Source organism: Lynx rufus, unplaced genomic scaffold (genome assembly GCF_022079265.1).
Source record: "Lynx rufus isolate CCGP_SWC_20201006 ecotype Redwood Valley unplaced genomic scaffold, mLynRuf1.p SCAF_8, whole genome shotgun sequence".
Taxonomy (NCBI): Eukaryota; Metazoa; Chordata; class Mammalia; order Carnivora; family Felidae; genus Lynx; species Lynx rufus.
The window spans coordinates 41,367,382-41,390,272 of NW_025814896.1; the positions used below are offsets into that span (position 1 = coordinate 41,367,382).

A 22,891-nucleotide genomic window follows, 5' to 3' on the forward strand; every position below is an offset into this window, starting at 1 on the left:
TCCTAACACCTCATATTTGTCTTTCACTTTTAAGTTTCTCAAAGCATTCCATCCTTGTGATCTCATTTTCTCTTCACATCATCCTGGTGAGGTGGAATGGATTTATCTACATTTTACATGTTGGCCTTGATCGTGGAGTGGCCCACACTATGCTGTGAGAAAGAGAATGAGCTGAGCAAAAGGTAATATGTGAGAACAGAAGGAATATGAAGGCAGAGGAAGATCAAAGATCCTGTGTCCACAGGAATCTGAGCAAAAGTTTATCATCTTTTCAGGTGTCAGGATCCAGTCATGATGATGGTGGGCCAGGGGAGGTGGTTTAGTGTGAAGGGGGAAGGCTTAGAATGATGATGAGAGAAGCCGAGGCAGTGGCCCTTGACTGGGTTTTGGTGAAAGTTTGTAAGGAAGAGGTCATTTGCAATGTATCCATCTGGACACCCAGCCCTAGAAAATAGAGATGGCAAAAATTCAACAAATGGGCTCCATTCTAACCCCATTTCCTCCCGGATAGCAGCAGGATTAAAACAAATTCAAGGTGAGAAAATATGAAGCCAAGACAAGGGGGAGAGGAATTAACAGAAATCAGGCAAATACGTTCGGTTTGATTGGGGCAGGAGGTTGAAAAGGCACTGGACACTAGGGACCCAAGAAAAGAGTAAATGAGATGAGAAGTCTGAAGTCAGACTCTGTTTCTGGGGTTACAGTGGCACAACCCAGCTCAAGAGTGATGCAGAACAAGATGGGACTCTGTCTTGATACCACCATGACATGTATTATGGACCACTGTCAGGGTGGGATTTGTGGCTTACTGATTCCAGCAGAGCATCTGCAGATGCCTGGCACTCATTTGGACTCTCTAGGATATGCACTGGTTTGAGGGGCACCTGGGTGGTTCAGTTGGTTAAGCATCAGACTTCAGCTCAGGTCATGATCTCGCGGTTTGTGAGTTCAAGCCCTGCATCCGGCTCTGTGCTGACAGCTCAGAGCCTGAAGCCTGCTTCAGATTCTCTCTCTCTCTCTCTCTCTCTCTCTCTCTCTCTCTTTCTCTCTCCCCTTCCCCGTTTCTCACTCTGTCTTTCTCTCACTCTCTCAAAAATAAATAAACATTAAAAAAAGAATTATAAATTTTGAGAGTAATTAAGCCCTTGAAAATTTCTAATTTAAACCCCTTTATTTCATAGATGATAAAATAAATAAAGATTCCAAGTGACTCTGTGATTTGTTAATAATCAAGACCCAAAGCTGATGAGCCAAAAATCCTGATACTTTTTTTTAAAAAAAATTCAAATAATTTTACATTTTGTTTGTTTGTTTTTGGAAGACACCAAAGAAATTAGCCAATGTTGGTTTACTTCTTCTTGTCTTCCTTTGCTTCGCACATTAGTGAAAATAACCCCCTCCAAAAGCATCATGTTGGTTGCCTTGCTGTCTTGAACATCATGAATAATTCTTATTTTAAGTTCTATCATTACTCATTTTAATGCTTGCATGAAAGACATGGATGGGTGGATAGATGATAGACAGATGATAGGTAGATAATAGACAGATGATAGATGATAGATAGATAGATAGATAGATAATATATTATAGATAGATAGACAGATAGATAGATAGATAACCTGAGCCAGAGGGGGTTGGCCAGGGCACTTATCCCAAAGTTGTATGGGACATGGAATACTCTCTACCTCTTTTACCCCAGGAGTTTGCTTCAATCTCAAATGAACATCTGCCCTTACTTAATAAGCTAACTTATTTATTTTTGAATATGAAGATTGACTACCCAAAACAATTTTACTAGAGATGAACTACATTCTGAAGCATAGTTGTTTAGTAAAATAAGGATTAGGACAGGAGACAGGAAACAGAAGACTAGATTTTGATCTCCACCCTTTTCCTCACCACCTGGTGGCGCTGAGCTCACCATTTAACCTCTCTCTGCTGCTCTCCCCTTATTTATGAAAAAGGGCCGTTCATCACACCTAGGCTCTGGACACCATAAGTATAATAGTGAATTCAATGAGGTAATGGACATGAAAAACACTTTGACAATGAAACAAAGTTTTATGCTAATGCCAACATCCATGGTTATTATGCATTTATTATCACTTTTTTCCAATTCTTACCAACTGACTAGGTTAGAACAAGTTCAAGGAAGTCAGGGCCTCATTTCTGGAAGTTGACTTTAATTTGTTATTTAGGTAAAATATGATTACGGCTCTTCCTAAATGTACAAGTAAGCAGAATAACATTTTTCATGTGAACACTGTATGCCCATTCATGTTCATGTGTTGGTACAGTTATATTAATTCTATGTGATATTTTCCCTCCAGTGCTACTGCTTTTGAAACAGCATAATAAAGTTACTTCTGCTAAATAAATAGGCTTGCTTACAATAACTGATAGTTAAGTGAATTTATGCGGGAGGCATTTTGGTGCTGTGGACCAAATTAACTCGCTGAAAATCCATTAACTTTAAGGCTCCAGATGGATATTTAGGATAATTTCTGAAGTACAAATGTAAAAGTCATTGTAGAATTTTCTTTGGCATATGCATGGAATTTCCACCATGGGCCCATTTAAAAAAATCAATATCATAATAATTACAGCAAAGCAAAAAATAACAAAGCATTATGTGCATGATCAAAAAGATGCAACTGAAAAGTCCAGCCACTCCAGAAAAATGAAATATCTGTAATTAGTATCTTCAATTTGCGTTGCTCCCTGACACCCCTGAATTTAATGGTAAATCATGCTGTAGCCTCTCTGAATTCGACATTAGTAATGATTGTGGTTTAATGGCATTAAAGGAGGAATATGAAGGGTGCTCTTTCCGGATTCAACCATCTCCACTCCTGCTTGATATGCATAATCTCGACCCCACCCCTCACAATCCACTTCATTTGGGTATTCTCTCTTGGCAACCGCTAACTACCCTCTGCCATCTGCCTGCAGATATTTGAGTGACGAAAGTACGCATTGCTTAAAGAGAAAATTTTATATTGCTTAAGAGAAAACTATGATAGGAGCAGAAACCTAGATCATGTAGACATTTTGCTAGTGCTGCCAGCAAAGGGACTGACAGACTCACTCAATCAGTTGACGAGGAAGCATTTGGTGACATGATACAAATCCCTGTGAGGATCCGATCTGCCAAGCCTCATGAGAGACACTCGGCTAGTATAATTACAAGGTCTCTGCTGTCAGGAAGCTTATAACTCAGTTAGGAAACACAATGACCACATAAAATGTCATCATCAGCCTATCAAACATCCCTCCTTCCTTTGGGTCCCTATAACCGCTAACATTTATTCAGCACTTGATGTGTGCTTAGCACTCTATGCAGATCATTCTTTATTCCTTGCAGCAGCCTGTGAGGTGGGTGAGAGCATAACCCCCATTTTACAGATATGAAAACTGAGCTTTAGTGAAGTTGAGTAACGTGCCCAAGGTTATGCAGCTAGCAAGTGGTGACAGCAGCCTTCGTAAGCAGGCACTGAGCCTGCGCTGTCCACCGGCATTGTGATATTTGTGTAAGGGCTTATCTTTTCTGTTGAGGAAAATCATGAAAACAGGAAATTTCTGTCTCACATATCCTGTGTCCTCCATAAACCTTGCCATTGTTTGCAGAATGAATATATACATTCCACTCAATATTTATTGAGTGTCAGCTCCATATTTAATACACAGTGACATGTAAGAGGATAAGACAAATGATAAGGCAGTACAGAAAAACCTCATTAATGAATCAGGATACATGCCAGCAGCAGATTTTTTTTTTATCAGAAATATGGTGAAGAATAGAAATTTTTATGGCAAGCATAAAAGTATGTTGCAGGAAAATTATTTTATGGAAACATCATCAAAAAGTATCCTGATAATTGCCCAGAGCATCATTAGTAAGAGAGATCACACTTAATGGTACTCATTTGCAGTATACTCTAATTGGCTAGTAAAACTACTGTTCTCAAAGTCAAGGTGTGGGAGATGTACAGGGTTGAATAATGTCCCTCCTAAGTTCTTGTCCATCTAGAATCTCAGAATGTAACCCTATTTGGAATAGAGTGTTTGCAAATATAATCGATTAAGATGAGCTCATGCTGAATTAGAATGGGCTTTAAATTCAATGACTGGTGTTCACATAAGAAGGCCATGTGAAAATCATGTGAGGAAGTACTGACCACCTGCATAGAAATGTTCAGGGGTCAGGGATGTTTGTTTAAAATGCTGATTCCCAGACACCACTCCAAACCTACAAATTGTAATATCTATGAGGGAAATCAACATTTATCATTTTTACTTGGAGCTCTGATGCTTGCTAAAGTTTGAAAACTATGACTTTTGGTGATGTGAAGAGGTATGAGGCATAGTAACTCTCTCTCTGCTTACTTCTTGGTTAAGGGGTTGAGTCATATAAGGTAACTTAACAAGGGATAATATTACTTGTGGCAAAACAAAACAAAACAAAACAAAAAAAACAGTCTAAATGTGGAGAGGAGTGGAGGCCATTGTGAATGGAAGTACCATAGGTAAATGTGTTAGGAATTCACAAATCTTATTTTGGCCCCAAACTTCAGTACGTACTGAATACCCTGGAGATATTCAATGACATCTGCATGGTTTGCGTGCAGACCAAACCAAACTTTGTTAAGAGTGATGACAGGATTTATTCAATTGTCACTATGTCATGATTACTTCACACTCATCATCCCCTTGGATATTCTAGACAACTCTTTACTGTCAGTCCATCACCAGTCCTATTTCACTGATGAAAATGCTGAGATTAGAGCAGTTAAACAATTCACTAGAAGAGACAATGTGAGTACGTGGCCAAGTCCACATACAAAATCTGGACTGTCTGGATTTAGGCTACCGCCTTTACTCTTTTCCACTCTACCACAGGCTCCAGAAGAGATCACCATTTTTGTGAAAGCCACATGGCTTGTCTAAACTGAGTCTTGTTGATAGATGGATTGGGTGGACACGAACTCATGGAGTAGACATGCCATCACTTCCAGGGGCCTCAATTCCCACAGAGATTTAGGAAAAATAACATTTTTTACTCTAAAATAGGAACAAATATATAATTAAGTAGCATTTTTAAAAATTAAATATAGGGGCGCCTGGGTGGCTCAGTCGGTTAAGCGTCCGACTTCAGCCAGGTCACGATCTCGCGGTCTGTGAGTTCGAGCCCCGCGTCAGGCTCTGGGCTGATGGCTCAGAGCCTGGAGCCTGTTTCCGATTCTGTGTCTCCCTCTCTCTCTGCCCCTCGCCCGTTCATGCTCTGTCTCTCTCTGTCCCAAAAATAAATAAACGTTGAAAAAAAATTAAAAAAAAATTAAATATGATTTTAAGATAGAAAGATATATGTTTAAGGAAACTTCTCAATTGACCAGAGTTTTTCAGGCCATCATCAGTGATCTGGGGTCTGGAATGATCCCATTTAGACCTGTCAGCATTCTAGGCTCTTTACAGCCAATACTGAGAAGTAATCTCACAGACTCCCTCGCTGATTTTGTCCCACACTGAACTGCCTGGATGTCACGTACATTTTATTCGTTTGCCTTAATTAGTCCTTCTCCATTGATTTCTACATTATTTTGCCTCTCTAGTATATTCTGCAAAATGGAGGCGTGCATAGAAATGTATTTACTTTATGGTGTAGGGATTTTCTGAAATCCGAGCACCCTTTTATTTCTACTGCATTTTCCCAGTGGGTGGCAATGAAAGTGTTGTTTTAGTCCATTTTGGCAGAACAAAGTAATTTCCTGGTTGGGTACCAAGTAAAAAAAAAAAAAAGGTCTTTCCACTACTCAGCACCATAGCAGTCTTATGTAAGCTCATGACACATGCAGTCTAGAAAGATCCTGTTAACCATTTCAGACCCACTAACTACAGACACATGGGTAAAAGTCAGAGTTGCTGACTGACATAGAAAATATATAGGCTGTTGCATGACTAGACTATTTGGTAAAAGTAATATGGTAGCAGCAAGATCCTCAACATCAATGTGGAAACAAATGCAATTCCCTAAAACCCAGGATTTTTGTCAAAGTGGACCTCAATATAGTTGAAACATTTATGGCTTCTGTACATTCAGTTCTCCAAATATTTAACTTGAGAGTTAAGTACACTTTAAATAATTTAGTTTCCAGAATGTGTGTATGTTTCACAGCTTAGAAATTAAATTAAATAGAAAAAAATAGAATTCTGGTTAAAGTTTTTCAATGAACACATCATCAGTGGCTCTTTCCAAATACTTCTTACATCTGTCCACAAAATAAAAACTTGGCTTCCCCTCCCCAACCTTCCCGAAAGTATAACATAGAGAATTGGTTTGCTTTTAATGAATAAATCATCCTGTGAAGTTCATGGAATAAATTAATACTTCAGGTGGGAAGTTGAATGTGGACTTCTGGCAGTGTTATTTTAGAATTGTGTCTCTCCAAGCAATTGAGTAGGTTACTCTACATTGTGCCAATATGCCAATTGTACTGCACATCTTTCTAATTTGGGCACTTCCTCTCCTTCCATGGTTGGAAGGAACATTATTGGATACAGCACTGATGTGGATAAAGCATCGTTTTCCTGCTGAAAATGCAAACAAGGTCTTTATTTTTACTGCTCTTAAATTTGACCTGTAACTGGCATTAAAAGCATCAGTTAAAACCAGGAAACAGCCAGTGCAGCATTTAGCATCACAGATGCTGGAGCAGAATCAAGTCTAGAAGATAGACTTTTTTAAAGGATTACAGCAGCAGACGTTATATAACAAGCCTCAGTATAACGGTGGGACATCTGTTGGCTATTTTCAGAAAACCATCATTCTATCACCCTTATTAAAATAATCTTAGTGGATACTTGACTTTTATTGTTCTTTTTTTTCCGTATGCCCCCTCCCCCAGTGATTAAAGAAGTTGATAAGCAGTTTCGACATTCTAGTCTTATCTGCCTTTTCCATTTCCTTTTTCTTTGTTTTTGTTTCTGGTTGGTTGGTTACTCCTTTGTTGCTTTTTAAATTGTTTTGCTTTGCTTAAAAAAAAAGACTGTCTAGTAAGAAATTAGAGTGACAATAGTTATTCTGCAGGTAGAGTTCTTATTGACCTGTGTTTACGCATCTGAAACCAGATGCCTCAGAGTCCAGCACAGAAGTGTTCAGTAACTATAGTTCTTTTCTTTTCCCTTCCATGCACCTCAGAAGATTTTGATATTCATAATGGATTTGGTTTTAAAATGTAGAATTTAAAAGATTGAATTATACCTTATGAATATAGTATCCGAAGGATACTTTTCGAAGTTCAAATATCTTTATTTATGTTTACCAGTTATCTATCTATCTATCTATCATTTACCTTTATCATACAAATGTGACAATATACCAAACATGCTGATGTTATGTCACTAAGTCATGATTTTCTAGAGAGTAAGGTTGCAGCACCGTGGAAGCTTATGGAACAGTGTGTGAGGGGAATACTTGAAGCCACCATACAGCGAGCCCATCTTTCTAGAGGATCAGCAAAGATTGGAGGAGAAATGCTGCTTTTATGTACGTCCAAGCATGAACATTTTACATAGTCCATTAAACAAAAAGTCATGTGACAAAACTCAAAATTAAATAAAATTTTGCAGGAGGCACCTTGGGCACCAACTCAAGTCCCTGAGGGAGACTAAACCATCCTCAGGGGTTTTCTCTGATAAATATTTAAAGGGAACTTAATTGATACGACCACTGAAAGTTGTGAATTCAATTTTCAAAATATGAAGGGGAGATAAGCCTTATTTGAACCTGTCAGGGTGATGACAATGTGGCTTAGAAAGATGGCCCAGAGGGTGGACATACCACAGAAGGTCAAAAGGAGGGTAGTAAAGGCTACTTCTTCTGGAGAGAGAGCCAGAGGCCAACACTGACACCTTTTTCTCAAATGGTCTTTTTTTGGGGGGTCCCGAGTCAGGGAGCTGTAATTGGGTCATTCAAAGCCTACTGGTCCAGTGGAGCAGTAGGATTGAGGCCTTTTTCTCTGCCTTAGGTTGGCTACATCACTAGGTAGAAAGAAGACTAAAGAAAAAGGCAGTGTCTCCCCAGGGATTTACAGTCTAGTTGGGTACAGGTTCCTTTATCTGGCATTCGAAGAAAGAGCTGATAAGTAGTTACAAGTAGATACAAATGCAAAGTAAGAGTCCCTGGTTGGAAGCAGATCACTCTCCAGGAGAAGATAGAGGGTGGCTGAAAGGAGTGACAGATGAAGCACCCTTTTCTCTTCCTTTCTCTCTTTTGTACACTCCACACAAACGCCCACCCACACATGTGCCCCCCCCACACACGCACACATCACTGCTGCCAACACCCAGCCCTCAGGGGGCATTTTGTATAGAACTTCTTCAGTTTGCTCCTTCTTGTTGTATGAGACTTGAACCTATGGAAAATTACTCAAGAGTGATTGTTCTCTTGGGCTTTGCCTTTGAACAAAAAGATTCTTTCTTGTGGGAGTGGGAGGGACACCAGCTTGAGAAAAACAGCTATTGTCCTCACAAAAATGCTCTTTCGGATGATATGTTAATGAGATTCTTTTGAACTGTAAATGATATCTGCATGCGTGTCACATGCTAATGGAAATGTTGAGAAAATGGGAATGCATATGAGGGGTTTGCATAGTTATGTGGTGGCCCCCCATCCCTTGAGCATCGTGACCAGGCTTCAGAGCCACCTCGTCACTTGGCATAGCATTCCTATTTTGAGGAGAGATATTTATTTATTTTTAAGGTCATGATTTGTTGGCTTTTTATAAAACACTGTCCGCCGTGGGCAACCTCATAAGCAGCAATGAATGACAATTCTTCCTTGAAATTTTTAATTACTGTGACAAAAAAAGATTAATTACTAACTTTTGTAGCTGAACCACCTCTGCAGATGTTCTTAATCAAATAAAAGAAAAAGGAACCAGAGTGTTCTCAGAAGCAGGAGTATGAAATGTACAATAGAGGATTGCAGCTGGGTTAGCTGGGTTGATACTTAGCTGCATGAGTGCTTGATAAACAATAGCTCCATCATTGACAGGGTAATTTCATGTCACAGACTACATTGTGAAGAAGAACTTTGAGTCTAAAGACCTATTCCTGGCACTGTCTCCTCAGTTGAAGGGTACCGAGGGCATCATGCAAGTGTGAGCAAAACATGGGAAGGAGATCCAGACCTTAACTGAGTTGGAAGCTGAATTATATTAAATTAACCTTCGATAGGCCGGATACTGAGAGGATAAGTTGATATTTGACCAATTTGCTTCCTCTTTTCTTCTTGATTTGGGTTCTCCCAAAACCAGACCCTGAGATAAGAATTAGTGCAGGTAGATTATTTGTGGGTGAAGGAGGGGTAAAGAAGGTGAACATAGGGCATGTAATCCAGCCACCAGCCTCAGAAACCAAGCATTATTTCTCCAAGCATTAAGAAAACCATTAGGCACAGAAATGCAGATGCTTGGGTGTTCTGTGGCTTGCACTACTAAGACCTCCTGAGAGAATAAGGACAGAGCATCGTAGTGCATGTCAATAACACCTCTCTAGACCACATGGACTCACTTTCTCTTTTATGGATTTGTTAAAATCCCTCTAAGTAGCCCACCTCTTACATATAAGGAAATTGATTACTCTTTTTTTAATGTTTATTTATTATTTTGAGAGAGCAAGAGAGCACAAGCAGGAGAGGCACAGCAAGAAAGGGGAAGAGAGAATCCCAAGCAGGCTCCACGCTGTCAGCACAGAGCCCAACACCGGGCTTGAACTTAGGAACCGTGAGATCGTGACCTGAGCCAAAATCAAGAGTCGGACACTTAACCAACTGAGCTACCCAGGTTTCCCAGAAATTGATTACTCTTGTATAAAAAGATACATCTAGCATCAGAAACAAGAAATACATCTACAGAAATGTGTCTCAGCTCTGAGAGACTTCAGCCACATTGAGACAGACCTTACCCTGAATTGTGGCTTTCATTGCACAGTTGCAATGGGCCCTTGGGCCGAGTTTCCAGTCCTCAGAATAGAGGGCACAAAGAGCTTTGAGAGACTCATTTCCCAGGAGTGAGTGGCAAATGGAATCCCAATCTCAACAAATATGCTGTCACTTTATTTAGGACACATGTATCATTTATATTGACTTTGAATGCTCTTTTGAAACCAATCCTGGCCTCTTAACCATTGATCAGCCCAAGCACAGAATATGGTGGCTTCTCCACAAGAAGCTGATAGCAGACTTAGCTGTTGGGCAGACCTTAGCCTTCATGTGTGACTGTCATTTGCATCACTGAAAATGATGTACAAAGTGGGCATGAAAAGAAAATCATTCAGATTGCCAAAAATAGAGGTCATAGGTCAAGTTTTCTGGGAAGCAGACTGAGAAGGATTTGCAAGCCAGAGGTTTATTAGCTCATGCTTTGGATCAATACCTGGCAGGGAGAAGGATGGAATGAGGGAAACAGGATTGAGAAGAGGGAGAAGTTGAACCCATCAGGAGCTCTGATGCTGAGAAGATGTATTTATCTGCTGGGTTGCCATGAAAAAGTTTCACAGATGTAGCTCAACAACAGAAATTTATTTTCTTATACTTCTGGGGGCTAGAAGTCTGAGATCAAAGTGTTAGCAGGGTCAATTTCTCCTTGGCTTATAGATGGCCATCTTGTACCTGTGTCCTCACATTTTCTTCCCTCTACATGTATTGGTGTCCTAATAACATATTTTTAAAAAATATTTATTCATTTTTGAGAGACAGAGCATGAGTGGGGGAGGGACAGAAAGCAGGGAGGACCGAGGATCTGAATCGAGCTCTGTGCTGACAGCAGGGAGCCTGACGCAGTGCGGGGCTCCACCTCATGAACTGTGAGATCATGACCTGAGCCAAAGTCAGAAGCTTAACTGACTGAGCCACCCGGGTGCCCCACTAATCACATCTTCTATGAGGACACCAGTCCTATTGGATTAGATCCCACCCGATGATCTCATTTTACCTTAATTACCTCTTTAAAGACTAACTCCAAATACAGTCATATTCTGAGGTCCTGAGGGTTAGGACTTCAATACATGGATGGGGTGGGGCCCAATTCAGCACATAACTTCAGAGTTGCATCAAATTGAGGGAAGCAGTCTCAGCCTTTGGCCTGTCGCATGAGTCAGTCATTGGATGCAGGCTGACTTCAGGAAGAGGGTCAACTCAGGTGAGGTGCTCTCTTTGGCAGAGAACAGTCCTCTGTCAGTATCTCCTCAGAGCTGTCAGCCACCAGCACCTCCAACAATGGGAAGAATGAGTGCTCTAGTCCTGAAAGGAGGGAGCAGATCTGAGCAGCACAGCACAGCCCAGCACTCTGTCCAATATGAAAAAGAAACCTGTTGTTTGTCTTCCATTGACATTTCCACCCAGTATCTCCCAAGATCATTTCTTTGGTTACAAAGTCGGAGCTTGCTATATTAGCATTTAGAACTGTAGGTCTTAAGCCTTGTGTGCCTGCATCTTTTCTTTGCTAAACATATGGAGCAGCTTCAAGGACCATGACAGATGTGTCATTTGCGAGGGTGTCCGTGTTGATCAATAGGAAGCAAACTTGGAAATTAACTTGTACAAATGAGCCCGAAGCTCAAATCAAAATAACTTCTGGTTTTTCAGATACATGGACATTTTTTTTTCATGTAGAGTTGAAGAAAAGTCAAAAAGAGCAATTTATCAAACCAAAACAACAAGACTGAGTTGTGCTGCCACAGAGTAATGACAGATGAACTGAGTTTGCAGAAAGCCCCCCAAAATAAAGGATTTCTTTTATGCATGCAGAAGCAATTTCAAAATGCGAAAATGCCCTTTGAGTGTTTATGGATTATAAATGTTCTCCAACTCATCCAAAAGTCTCTGGGAACGTGAGAGCAAAATCTTCCCATTCTGTAATTTGGAGATTGAACAACTAGCTTCTGTGGTGGAAGGCACAAATATGAACATGCTTAATATATCTTCAAGAACCTGAAGAATGATATTCAGTGGCATTTGACAAAGATATTAAAATATCAGGGCATAGACTTCTATAGGCTCTTGTGAAATCTTCTTTATTACTGCAGCTCAACTCTTCCCTTTCTCTGGCTGATATGGTCAGACAAAAAAAAAATTAGCTCTTTTCTATATAATATAGGCCATTTTTGTAAATATTTCTTTTAAGACAGAATTCCCCAGCAAAGTTGTAACTGGAATAAAATGGCTTTCAGCATAACAGTCAGAAAAAGTGCCTCCAGTGTTCCCCTATCTGGCTCATACTTTTCCTTGATCTGTTTGAAAAATTCAGGGTAGAAATAAAGGACTCACCAAGTGAACAGTGATTATATCAATAGGCCAGCAGTTTGCTAGGTATTCCAGGTACCTTATGAATAAGGACTTTATCAATAAATAACCAATGTTTATGGAACATTTACTATATGTCAGACTCTTTGCCAGGCACTTCAGATCAAATATTTCATGTGGTCATTAAAGCCAACTGTAGCAGGTAGGATTCTAAGAGTCTCCCAAGATTCCAATGTCTGGTGTACATGCCTTCTCCCAGTTACTCAAACAACCACCTAGGTACTGCCGTGAAGGGATTTTGCAGATGTCACTAAGGTCCCCAAACAGCTGGCCTTAATATAGGGAGACTCCAGGTGGGCCTGACCTAATTACAGAAATTCTCTAAATCTGATCAGATATGAAGGAAGTCAGAGATTCAAAATCAAGGATTTGATACACTTTTGCTGGTTTGAAAGTGGAGGTGGACGTCTGGCAAGTAATGCGGTGGCCTCTAGGAGCTGAGAGTGATCCCCAGCCGACAGCCAAGGAGGACATGGGAACCTCAGTCCTACAACTGCAAGGAACTGAATTTCTGGCAAAAACAAGGATGAACTTGGCAGTGGATTTCTCTCCATAGCCTCCAGACAAGAATTCAGTCCAGATAACACCCTGATTTTACCTTTATGATACCCTGCTCAGAGAACCCAGTTACACCATGCCAGTTATACCAAATCTTTGACCTACAGAACCATAAGCTAATAAGCAGGGGTTGCCGTAGGCCACAGAATTTGTGGTAATTTGTTATGCAGCAGTGGAAAACTAATATACCAACCTCCTCAAGGTCAACATTTCCATTTTAGAGATAAGGAGATTGAAGCTTAGAAAGGTTAAGTGACCTGCTCAAAGTCATGTCCAGATTGGAACATAGGCATCTAGTTACATGGAGGTGATTGGGTGTGAGAGGAAGAAGCCTCACATATGTCCCCGATGGCTACTCCTTTGTGTGCAAACCTTGTCCACTCTTCTCCCCTTGACTACCCCTGTGAATAGATGGGGTAGTTATTCCCTGGATTAAGTCAAAGAGATTTTTGTAGATGTAATCAAGGCATTTAATCAGTTGTGTTGATTACAAGGGAAAATGACCTGGTTGGCTTACCTAATTAGGTGGACTCTAAAAGACTTCAGAGTCTGGAGATGGAGAAACTCTCAGAGACACACTGTAGCTGGCCTGAAGAAAGCATCCAGGTCCTCAACTGCCTTTCAGGGCCCCCTGGTGGTGGCCTGTAGAAGCTACAGTCTGTCCCTGGTTGACAACTAGAAAGAAAACAGGGACCTCAGTCCTACCAACATAAGTAAATTCTTCTAGCAACCTGAATGAGCTTGCAAGGAGGCCCCAGCCTCAGGTAAGAAGTACAGTGCAGCTAACACCTTGATTATAGCTTTTGAGACCCTGAGCAGAGGACCCAACACCATTGGGCCCAGACTTTTGACCTACCTGCAGAAGCCATGAGACAATGAAATTTGTTGCTTTCAGACGCTAAGGTTGTAGAGATTTGTTATGCAGCAACAGAGAACTAATACACTGGGAGAAGGACCGGTTGGTCTCCTTTATTCCACCTGTTGTAGGAGGGGCTGCCAGCACCCAGACATCCCAACTTCTTGTTTTTGTTCTTTAGTTAATCTGTAGTGACCTTGTCCCTTTGTTACTCCATTTAACCTCGATTTACTCATAGCACCAAGCATGCTCCAGTCGTCCTGGTCTTCTACCTCCCTCAAAACCTGTCCTTCTACAACTTTGATGCTTAATCCCTGAAATTTCATTCACTTGTTAGCAGCAGCCACTATTTGGTGAAGATACCCCAATATCCAAGCTAGTGCATGGTGAGGCTGCTAGATTATCTTTCAGGAAGGCTGAGACTTCACCCCCATTGCCCATCAGGCTGCATTTACACTGGATAACCGTCCATCAGTTCTTAGTTAAAGTGGTATTTGCATGTACACCAAATATTTAAATGTTTGTCATTTGTCACTGGGGAAGAAAATTACATTCATCAGACTCCATTCATTCTCCCAGTCTCACTGAACACAGGATAATCTTGGCTGTGTCAGCTGCCCTAAGACTGCTAGCCATGAAAAATGGAGGTCAGCTGTAGATACTCCAAACCTGTTCACTGTGTAACCCTCTTCAGGGGCAGTGGATATGACGCTGAAAAAATTTAATAGAACTCATGTTATCATGTTTATGGGGCATAAAACCCCCCATTGTGGATTAATGGCTATCTTGGTGTAAGAAATACATCTTTACTCCTAGACGCCTTGATGGGTGAACTACAGTTGGCATCGGTGGAAATATAGAGAGAGATTGCCTTTAGAAGGTCAGTTTTAAAGGACTTTTTTGACCTCAAAGTCAATGAAAATAGATTTTTGATTGTTGACCAAGACAACTGTAACAGAAAACTTTCAACCTTTAAAAAGATTCTTATTGAAGTAGAACATACAGAAAAGTACACAGATCCTAAGTGCGCCGCTTGATGAATTTCCACAAACCGAATACATCCATGGAACCAGCACCCAGATCAAAAACCCAGCATCCCAGGTACTCCCCTTGGTCTGTTTTCACCAACCTCCTCCCCAGAGTAATTGCTATAGTAACTTCTAACACCATGGATGATTTTGACGATTTCTCTAACATTTTTGAACTTTATAGAACTAGAATCATCCAGTGTGTCCCCTTTCTTTCTGGATTATTTTACTCAATATTCTGTTTGTTTATAAGATTTTGTGTATTTGAAAACTTCCCATTCTCATTCCTTTCTAATATCCCACTGCATGGGTGCATCACAACTATTTATCCATTCTACCATTTTAGGCATTTAAGTAGCTTCGAGTTTGAAGATACAATTAGTGCTGCTACAAATATTGTGATATGTGTCCTTTTGTGAAGATATATACATATTCTTCTGGATGTTTACCTAAGAGTAAAATTGGATGGTAAAATGGGATAGCACAAATTCAGCTAATTTAGTGGATACTGCCAAATAATTTTCCAAAGTGGTTGCACCAATTTTTACTCCCAAAAGCAGTACAGGAAAGTACTTGTTAATTCACATTTCTGCCAACACCTGGTATTGTCTTTTCACTTAAAAAAAAAAGCCCTTCTAATTTTTAATATATTGCAATTTACAGACATCATCATTGTTTCTATTCTGAAACTAACAAACATCAGCACTGAGTTCAAAAGGCATTGCGCTCAGCATAGTATCATTGGATAAGATGACAGTTGGTGACAAATGCCTTGTACCCTTTATATAGCTCCTTTCTTCTTTGCAAAAGCACTCAGGCTTCTCTATAATTCTGTTCTCTGGTCTTCTGGCAAACATAAAGGAAAGTCTGTCTCTCAAAAAAAGTTATTTTTTTGGTTCTGGAACTAAAAACCCTCGAAAAATATCTGCCATGTGCTTAATTTTAGTCAGGTCTATTTGCCTAAACATGTACTCTGCAAATATTTACAAAATTCCTATTATGCATCAGGACATACACTATGCACAGGTAATACAAAACTGAGCACCACCAACTTGTCATAGGATTCTGGTTTAAGGCAGAATGAGGACTACATTAAGTTGTTAATTCCTAAAAATATAAATGTTGCCCCATGTATTATTTACAATTATGTTGTAGCCTGAGGACCCATCTGAGTTTCCTGACAACTTGTTCATAAGAGAACAAAAAATGTGTGAGTCATTTCAAGTACACAGAGTTGCTTTAACTACAAAAGTGTCTAGGTACATTTTAGTAAGCTCACCAGGAAGATGGACTAGAACCGATCAGAGTTCATCTAGAGGGAAGTAATTGGAATTTGAGTAGCCTTGACAGGTTATACACCTCCAAAAGGGAACACTATTTATTTTTTTGCCCTTCATTGTGTTCCTGTACATGTTATTCAACGAAATGTTATTAAAGATTACATCAGTTGGGGTTTAATTGGAGAAGCAGAACTTTATGAATGATACGGAATACAGGATTTATTATAGGGATTAGATCTTATACAATTGTGGGTGTAAATTTCAAGGGGATAGTTGACTGAGCAGAGCAAAGCCCTTACCCAGTACCCATGAGAGGAGCTGGTGAAAGGAGTCTGTGGAAGGCTATTGCCTCTGCATCTGACCAGGCCTGGAGTGTGTCAGCAGGGCAGGTGGTAAAGAGACAGGTCAAAAGTGATGAAGAGGAGGGGCACCTGAGTCGCTCAGTCTGTTAACTGTCCAACTTCAGCTCAGGTCATGATCTCATGATTCATGAGGTTCAGCCCTGCGTCGGGCTCTGTGCTGACAGCTCAGAGCCTGGAGCCTGCTTTGGATTCTGTGTCTGCTTCTCTCTCTGCCCCTCCACTGCTCATGTTCTCCTTCTGTCTCTCAAAAATAAATGTTAAAAAAAAAGTGATGAACAGGAAAGCTGGATGCAAAGTGGGGAAGAACAAGGTCAAAGTAGAAACCATACGAGCAAACTGGAACCACACAATCTGCCACATGCATCTGTCTCCCTGGATGGAACGCCAAAGCTGCAAAGCCCTACAGAAGGAGCTGGTGCCCTTGAAGCAGAGTTACATCGTGCCTGGCCTAGACCAAGAGAACCTGAGTTGGGAGAAAGAGCAGGAGCTGAAGAAGCTGTGAGCCCAGCTGCTACCCAACACCAGCTGATGAGCAGCAGTGCACCCCACCTGCCTGGAGTCCTCCAGCTACCCGCCTAGTACCATGGCTGCAGCTCCACTTCTGCCCTCAAAATCTCATGGAAATTTCTCTGTGGCCAACGCTAACATCGAACCATTCAGAGAAGCGTTATTCCAGCTTAGCTAAATTGACATAGTACAAAATTACCACAGGGATAGGCTATGAATGAGATAGTAAAAAGAAAAAAAGAGGGGTGCCTGGGTGGCTAAGTTAGTTAAGTGTCCGACTCTTGCTTTTGGCTCAGGTCATGATCTCGCGGTTGAGAGTTTGAGCCCGTGACTGACTGTGCACTGACAGTGCCATGGAGTCTGCTTGGGATTTCTCTCTCCCTCCCTCTCTGACTCTCCCCCGCTCTCTCTCTCTCTCACACTCTCTCTCCCTCTCTCTCATGCAAAATAAATAAACATTTAAAAAAAACTTTTGAAAGAAAGAAAGAAACTATAGATGTTATTTAGTTCAATTCTTTCTTCATAAGACGTGAAAGCCGGGTCCCAGAGAGATAATAGCTTGTCCAATGTCACAGAGCTAGTGACAGGCCTAGAAACTCAGTCCTGTGTATCTCCATCGGGGTGATACCACAGAAAGAACATTGGATGTCAAGTTAAGATGCCTCAGATTTTGCCACTAATTATTTGACCTTGACAAAAAAAGCACCTGGATTCAAGTTTTCTCGTGAGAAAATGGCACATGGGTGAGCCCCAAGAAATTGGAGGTGCTCAGCTAATATCTCTTAAATAGATGAATAAATATAGTCTCTCAAGAACAACTGTTTTACAAAATTGTTCTATTGCCCAACATAAAAGACAGATTGAAAATATGCTCCTGAGCCTCAATACTCAATAGTGAGGCATTCTTCTATATTCTCATGTAATTTATCTGGGGCTAGAATGGATCACCCAGCTCATTCCCCTTTGTGCAAGTCAGATTTCCAACCTCTCAGCCATGTACCAGTTAGACTTTCTATATTCTTCTTGTTACCCCATTGTGGCTTCTACTTGATCTTGATCCATTTGGTCTGAGCCTTTCAAGAGAGATCCAGTACTACACAGCTAGAAAAGCAAGAATCCAAACAATTGGCAATAGGAAGAAACCAGAATATCAAATTTCTGGCTATGTATTTCTCTTTTGTTCATAAATCTACAATTTGGGCAGAGTTTAGCAGGAACAACCAATCTCTGCTCCATCGGGCATCACCTGGGGTAGGTCAAAAACTAGGAGGTGAAGTCATTGAGAAGCTACTCACTTTTAGGTAGGATTATTGGCTAGAACTTGTACACATGGACTCTCCATGTGGTCTGTCTGCTTCCTCATAGCATGAAGATTGGGTACAAGAGCAATCATCCCAAAAGGACCAGGCAGAAACTGTATCACCTCTTATGACATAGACTTGGAAGTCATATAGTATTTCTGTCACATAGTATTTCTGCAATCTTAGATTCAAGAGGAGGAAATATAGATCCCATTCTCAATGAAAGGAGTATTAGCATTACATTTTAAGAGAGTACGAGCGATGGGATATCTTATTGCATACCATCTTGGAAAAACAACATATCATAAGCAGTGATCAATATCCACTCTGAGTTTATAAACACAGAGCTTGTCAACTAACAGAGCTCTTTTCCAGCAATAACCCCAGACAATAAGTTTATGTACACATATGTAAGTATATGCGTATATGCATGCATAACAAGTACTTGGTAGGTGAGGGTTAATTCTTGTATTCAACTTACTTCCAAGATATTTTCAGTGTTATGCCTCAGGGTAAGGGCAGGGAAATGGGTCACTCAATTAGTTTAAAATAAAAGTACTTTTCCCCCATCATCCATCTACTCTTTGGGAAAATAAATCAGGCCGCTGAAATTTGGACATACCATTTCCATGGTAACAAAACCTAAAATGCTAAAAGGTGGATTATAATCCTTTGCAATATTTAAGAAATCTGCATTTAGTTTCTGTGGTGGTTAAAAGTTCCCTTGACAGAAATGAATAGCATTACCACCACTAACCCTTCCCCATGCAAACGCACACACAGAAAACACACACACACACATACACACAAGCAACAGGAGGGTTAAAAAAATCCATAATTCATATTGAGTACACAAAAATAGCGAGAAATGAGTAAAAATGAGACTTTCCAGTTTGGTCTCCTTAGATCTGCTTTGAATCAAGTTTTCTTGTTTTGATCTCAATTAGGTGGCTTTAGAAATAATCTGACCATCTGAAGCCTGGTGAAAAGTCAACTGTGATAGGTGTGGAAGTAAGGATAATTATGGCATTTGAGAACTACAAGCAGTTCAATACAGCTAGAGAGTAGAGTATGTCTAACACAGAGTCTTATTTTTGGTATTATGACTTTCAATTATAAAACTTCTCAAATATACCAAAAAGTATAGAAAATAATATGATATCTATGTACCTGCCCCCATAGTTTAATAGCTACTACCCATGTGCCATATTTTTCTCAAGTCTCTTTCCTGAAATTCATGTGTGACATTTCTAAGAATGTTTCTCTATATCAGTGCCTTTCAATGAATCCCTACACTGTTATATCTTTGTGCTTTAAAAATGTGTATAAATGGTATCATAGAGAATGTTTTTTGTAACTCATTTCTATTGCTCAACATTATGATTCTTATCTTTAGCTATAGGGCATAAACACACCAGAAGGAGAGCATAGACGAGCATTCAGTTTTGCACAGACAGCTAATCATTTATTCAACTCAATTTACATTTCACCCAAAGAGTGAGTTGATGGTGATGGTTGTTGTGTTTGTAGAAAATGTTAATGATATGCAGACAGGACTGGACACCAGAAACTCAAGTGAATACAGTAAAAAGAAAATAAGGTTTATTTGCAGCCCAGTCCTTCCATTTCTGAATGCCAGATGCTTTCTCTTACAATCCATCCTATGGGCAGGGATTACTGGGGCTGTGCGGTATTTAGTGATTACAGCATAGAAGTCCAGCAACTGCCCAGCAAGCTGCCCAAATGGACTTGTGCAGGGATCAGGGAGCTACGTCTCTGAGCTTCCAACAGGAAACCCTGACCATTCCTTGTGTCCTAGCCCTCCCTACCAACCTACCCCTGTAGATCTTCTGTCCCGCTGGGAACTTTGGACTTGCCTCGGGTTGACTCTGTACCACACAGGCTGGGAGAGCTGACGGGCTAGGGGGATGACATCCATGTGGGTTCATTCATGTCCTGCCCTGTGCACACCCCACCTTTATTCCCCATTGCCATGAGAAATGCCTCCTTTGATGTTCTACTCAATTACCAGTTGTAGTTTGATAGATCGAGTAATTTTTAACTTTTCGTAGACTCTTAAAATAAAGGATCTAAAGGGATGTTTATTTTCAAGACATGAAATTGAGTCTCTGATTTAATATCAGATATGCGTGAGCTATTAGATGTACCCCATCTCTCTTCTGTTTACCATATTATTCTCTGAATGTCTCAAACACCTTATGTATAGAAGCCCTCTCAAAACAGAAAGAAGAGATTGTACACATGTTTTACTCTTGAGGTGGCATTTACTTAGTCAACAATATCTACCAGATTAAAGTTATATTGACCTCACGTCACTGTCAACTAATTATGTTTTACTTCTGTTGCATTTCTGAGAATGTTAAGCTAAAAGAAAATTAAACTACAAGAAGCTTTATAGGCCATGTTCAAATACTAACAGGTTTGATAAACATATTTGTCTAAGAAGGGTAGGACAAAGAGCTCTTTGTTTACTGACATACTTGATTGTCATTCTGCTATACCTCTCATATGGTTGTTTTATAGGACATAAAGTCTAGGTATCCTGTCGGAATCTCCAATCTTATTTATAGCTTGCTGCAAAGTGGCTTATTGTCATTTATTATTTCTTATTTGATTTATAGAACATCTTTCTGCCAAAGAGCCTATAGGCTTATTCACATAAAGAGTACACACACACACACACACACACACACAAATACACACTTGAACTTCACTCAATACTGTCATATAGTTAGCAGTATAGCATCAAGAATCTGCAGGAGGCTTTTCCATTTGTTTCTTTTTGTCACTGTTGTTCCAAGACCATGTTGTGGAATATTTCTCATATCCCAGGGTCACCATATTATCTTTCACTTTGAGTATTTATTGTTTGCCTCTAGGTGGACCGGATCATCTTCTGTGTCTTCTTAGAAGTTGACTTTAAAATCTACAGAAAGAAAATGGGCGAGTTTTTCCCTGCAGGTGAGTAAAGTGATTTGTTTTCTTTGGAATTGAGGATGGGAGTGGAGGCATCAGTTATATTTCTATTTCACTTCTTATCTTAAAGAAATGTTGCAGATGTGGTCTCCATACACCAGTAACCCCTGGCAACTTGTGTCATAATTTTCAAGACCTCACGGGAGATCTAAGCCCTTGACCCCTCTGTCCCAGGAGGCCATGGTGTTGTATTGGGGAAGCCAGTTCATATTTTGAGTCTCAGTTTCTCACATCAAAAATGAGGGACTGGACAAAGTGACTTCTAAAGACTCTTTCTCTGGCCCTAAATTTCATGATCTGTGATTTGTTCCCCACAAATGTAAATTGTCCAAGCCTGTGCCTACATCCACCATGTTAAACACCTTTGCTGGAAATTGTGAGGAACCCATTTACATTTGTAGCCAGAATTCAAAGAGTTCCTGCACTTTCTCCCTATTCCCCCCAATTTTCTTGGCCCAAATTATAATGAAGATAGCAGCACATCCTGGGGCAATCTGAGAAATGCGGTCATTCACATTATTTCACATTTCTTTTGAGAATGTAGACAAAATCTCAGTTATTAAAGAACCTTGATTACATCAATTGAATGTGTCATTAGATTTGGTTGGATTGGTTATTTTGAATATTTCCCCCTCATTGTTCCTCTTCCAGCCTTGTTTATTACCTTGTTATTTTGTGGGTGCCGTTAAAGTCACAGTGCTCAAGGTGCTTTCCTCAGCCATGGTAAAAATGGCTTCCAGGAAGCAAGCCACTGTGAGTGTTGTTGATGCCTACTTTTGAGGTGTCTGTGCCCATGTGAGGTGGCTTTCCAGGTACCCGGTGACTCTAGCATGTAGGAGGGAGGGAATGGTGCACATTCACCTCTCTGGCAGTCAGAGCCATGCGGTAAAAAGGAGGCCCTGCCCGAAGATCAGAGCAGGATGCAGGTAGCCGTCAAGAACAGCTACAGAAAACTGCTGGAGATGTTCAACTCTGTGCTAATATTCAAGGCGGACTAAGTTCTTCTGGGTGATTTGAAGTCCTTCTCTCTAGTTTTGTAACTGAAAGGTGAATCTGCTAAGTATATTTAATTGGAGCCTTTAATTACAGTATTTTCCAAATTAAAACATACTGTAAATTCAGAAAGACTCCCCATGGGATGAAGGAGAGGACTGTGATGGTGGCCTTTTTTTTTCTCCTTCTCCTTTATCCTTTTATCACTTTTAAAAAATTTTTAAGTGATTCAGTAATTTACAGCATGTAAAGCACATAGTAACTATTTAATAAGTAGTTGTTAGTATGAGCTAAATTTAATAAATTCTTCTCCCCATGATATGATGGCTTTTTTTTTCTGTTTTAATCTCCTTGTTTCATCATTTCTCTTTGTTTCCTATATAAACACAGTGAGTTGATTGTTTATGAATTTCTGTACTTTTAAGTATTCTTTGTGTGTGTGTACTTTTAAGTATTCTTAAAAGAAAATATTCATTCATGAAAAAATGTGACTTGCCATTGTGTGTGAGGCAAAAATTCTCATGTCTTGTCAACATCACAGCATATTTTTTAAGCTTTCATCAATTTTGGACTTCTTGAGTGTTTAGAATTATGACATAATATTCATTTCCATGTCTTCTAAAATAAAACTTGTTTTCACTCTAACAT

The 22,891-nt window shown here is 40.1% G+C and overlaps 1 protein-coding gene across 1 annotated transcript in view; it reads left to right on the top strand.

The window, feature by feature from the left end:
• MACROD2 (mono-ADP ribosylhydrolase 2) overlaps positions 1-22,891 on the top strand; it is a 2,039,958-nt gene that overhangs the window by 1,855,950 nt on the left and 161,117 nt on the right. The window contains exon 9 of the mRNA XM_047069512.1: positions 21,154-21,235. Coding sequence (XP_046925468.1) covers positions 21,154-21,235 — 82 coding nt within the window. The remainder of the gene's footprint in view (positions 1-21,153; positions 21,236-22,891) is intronic.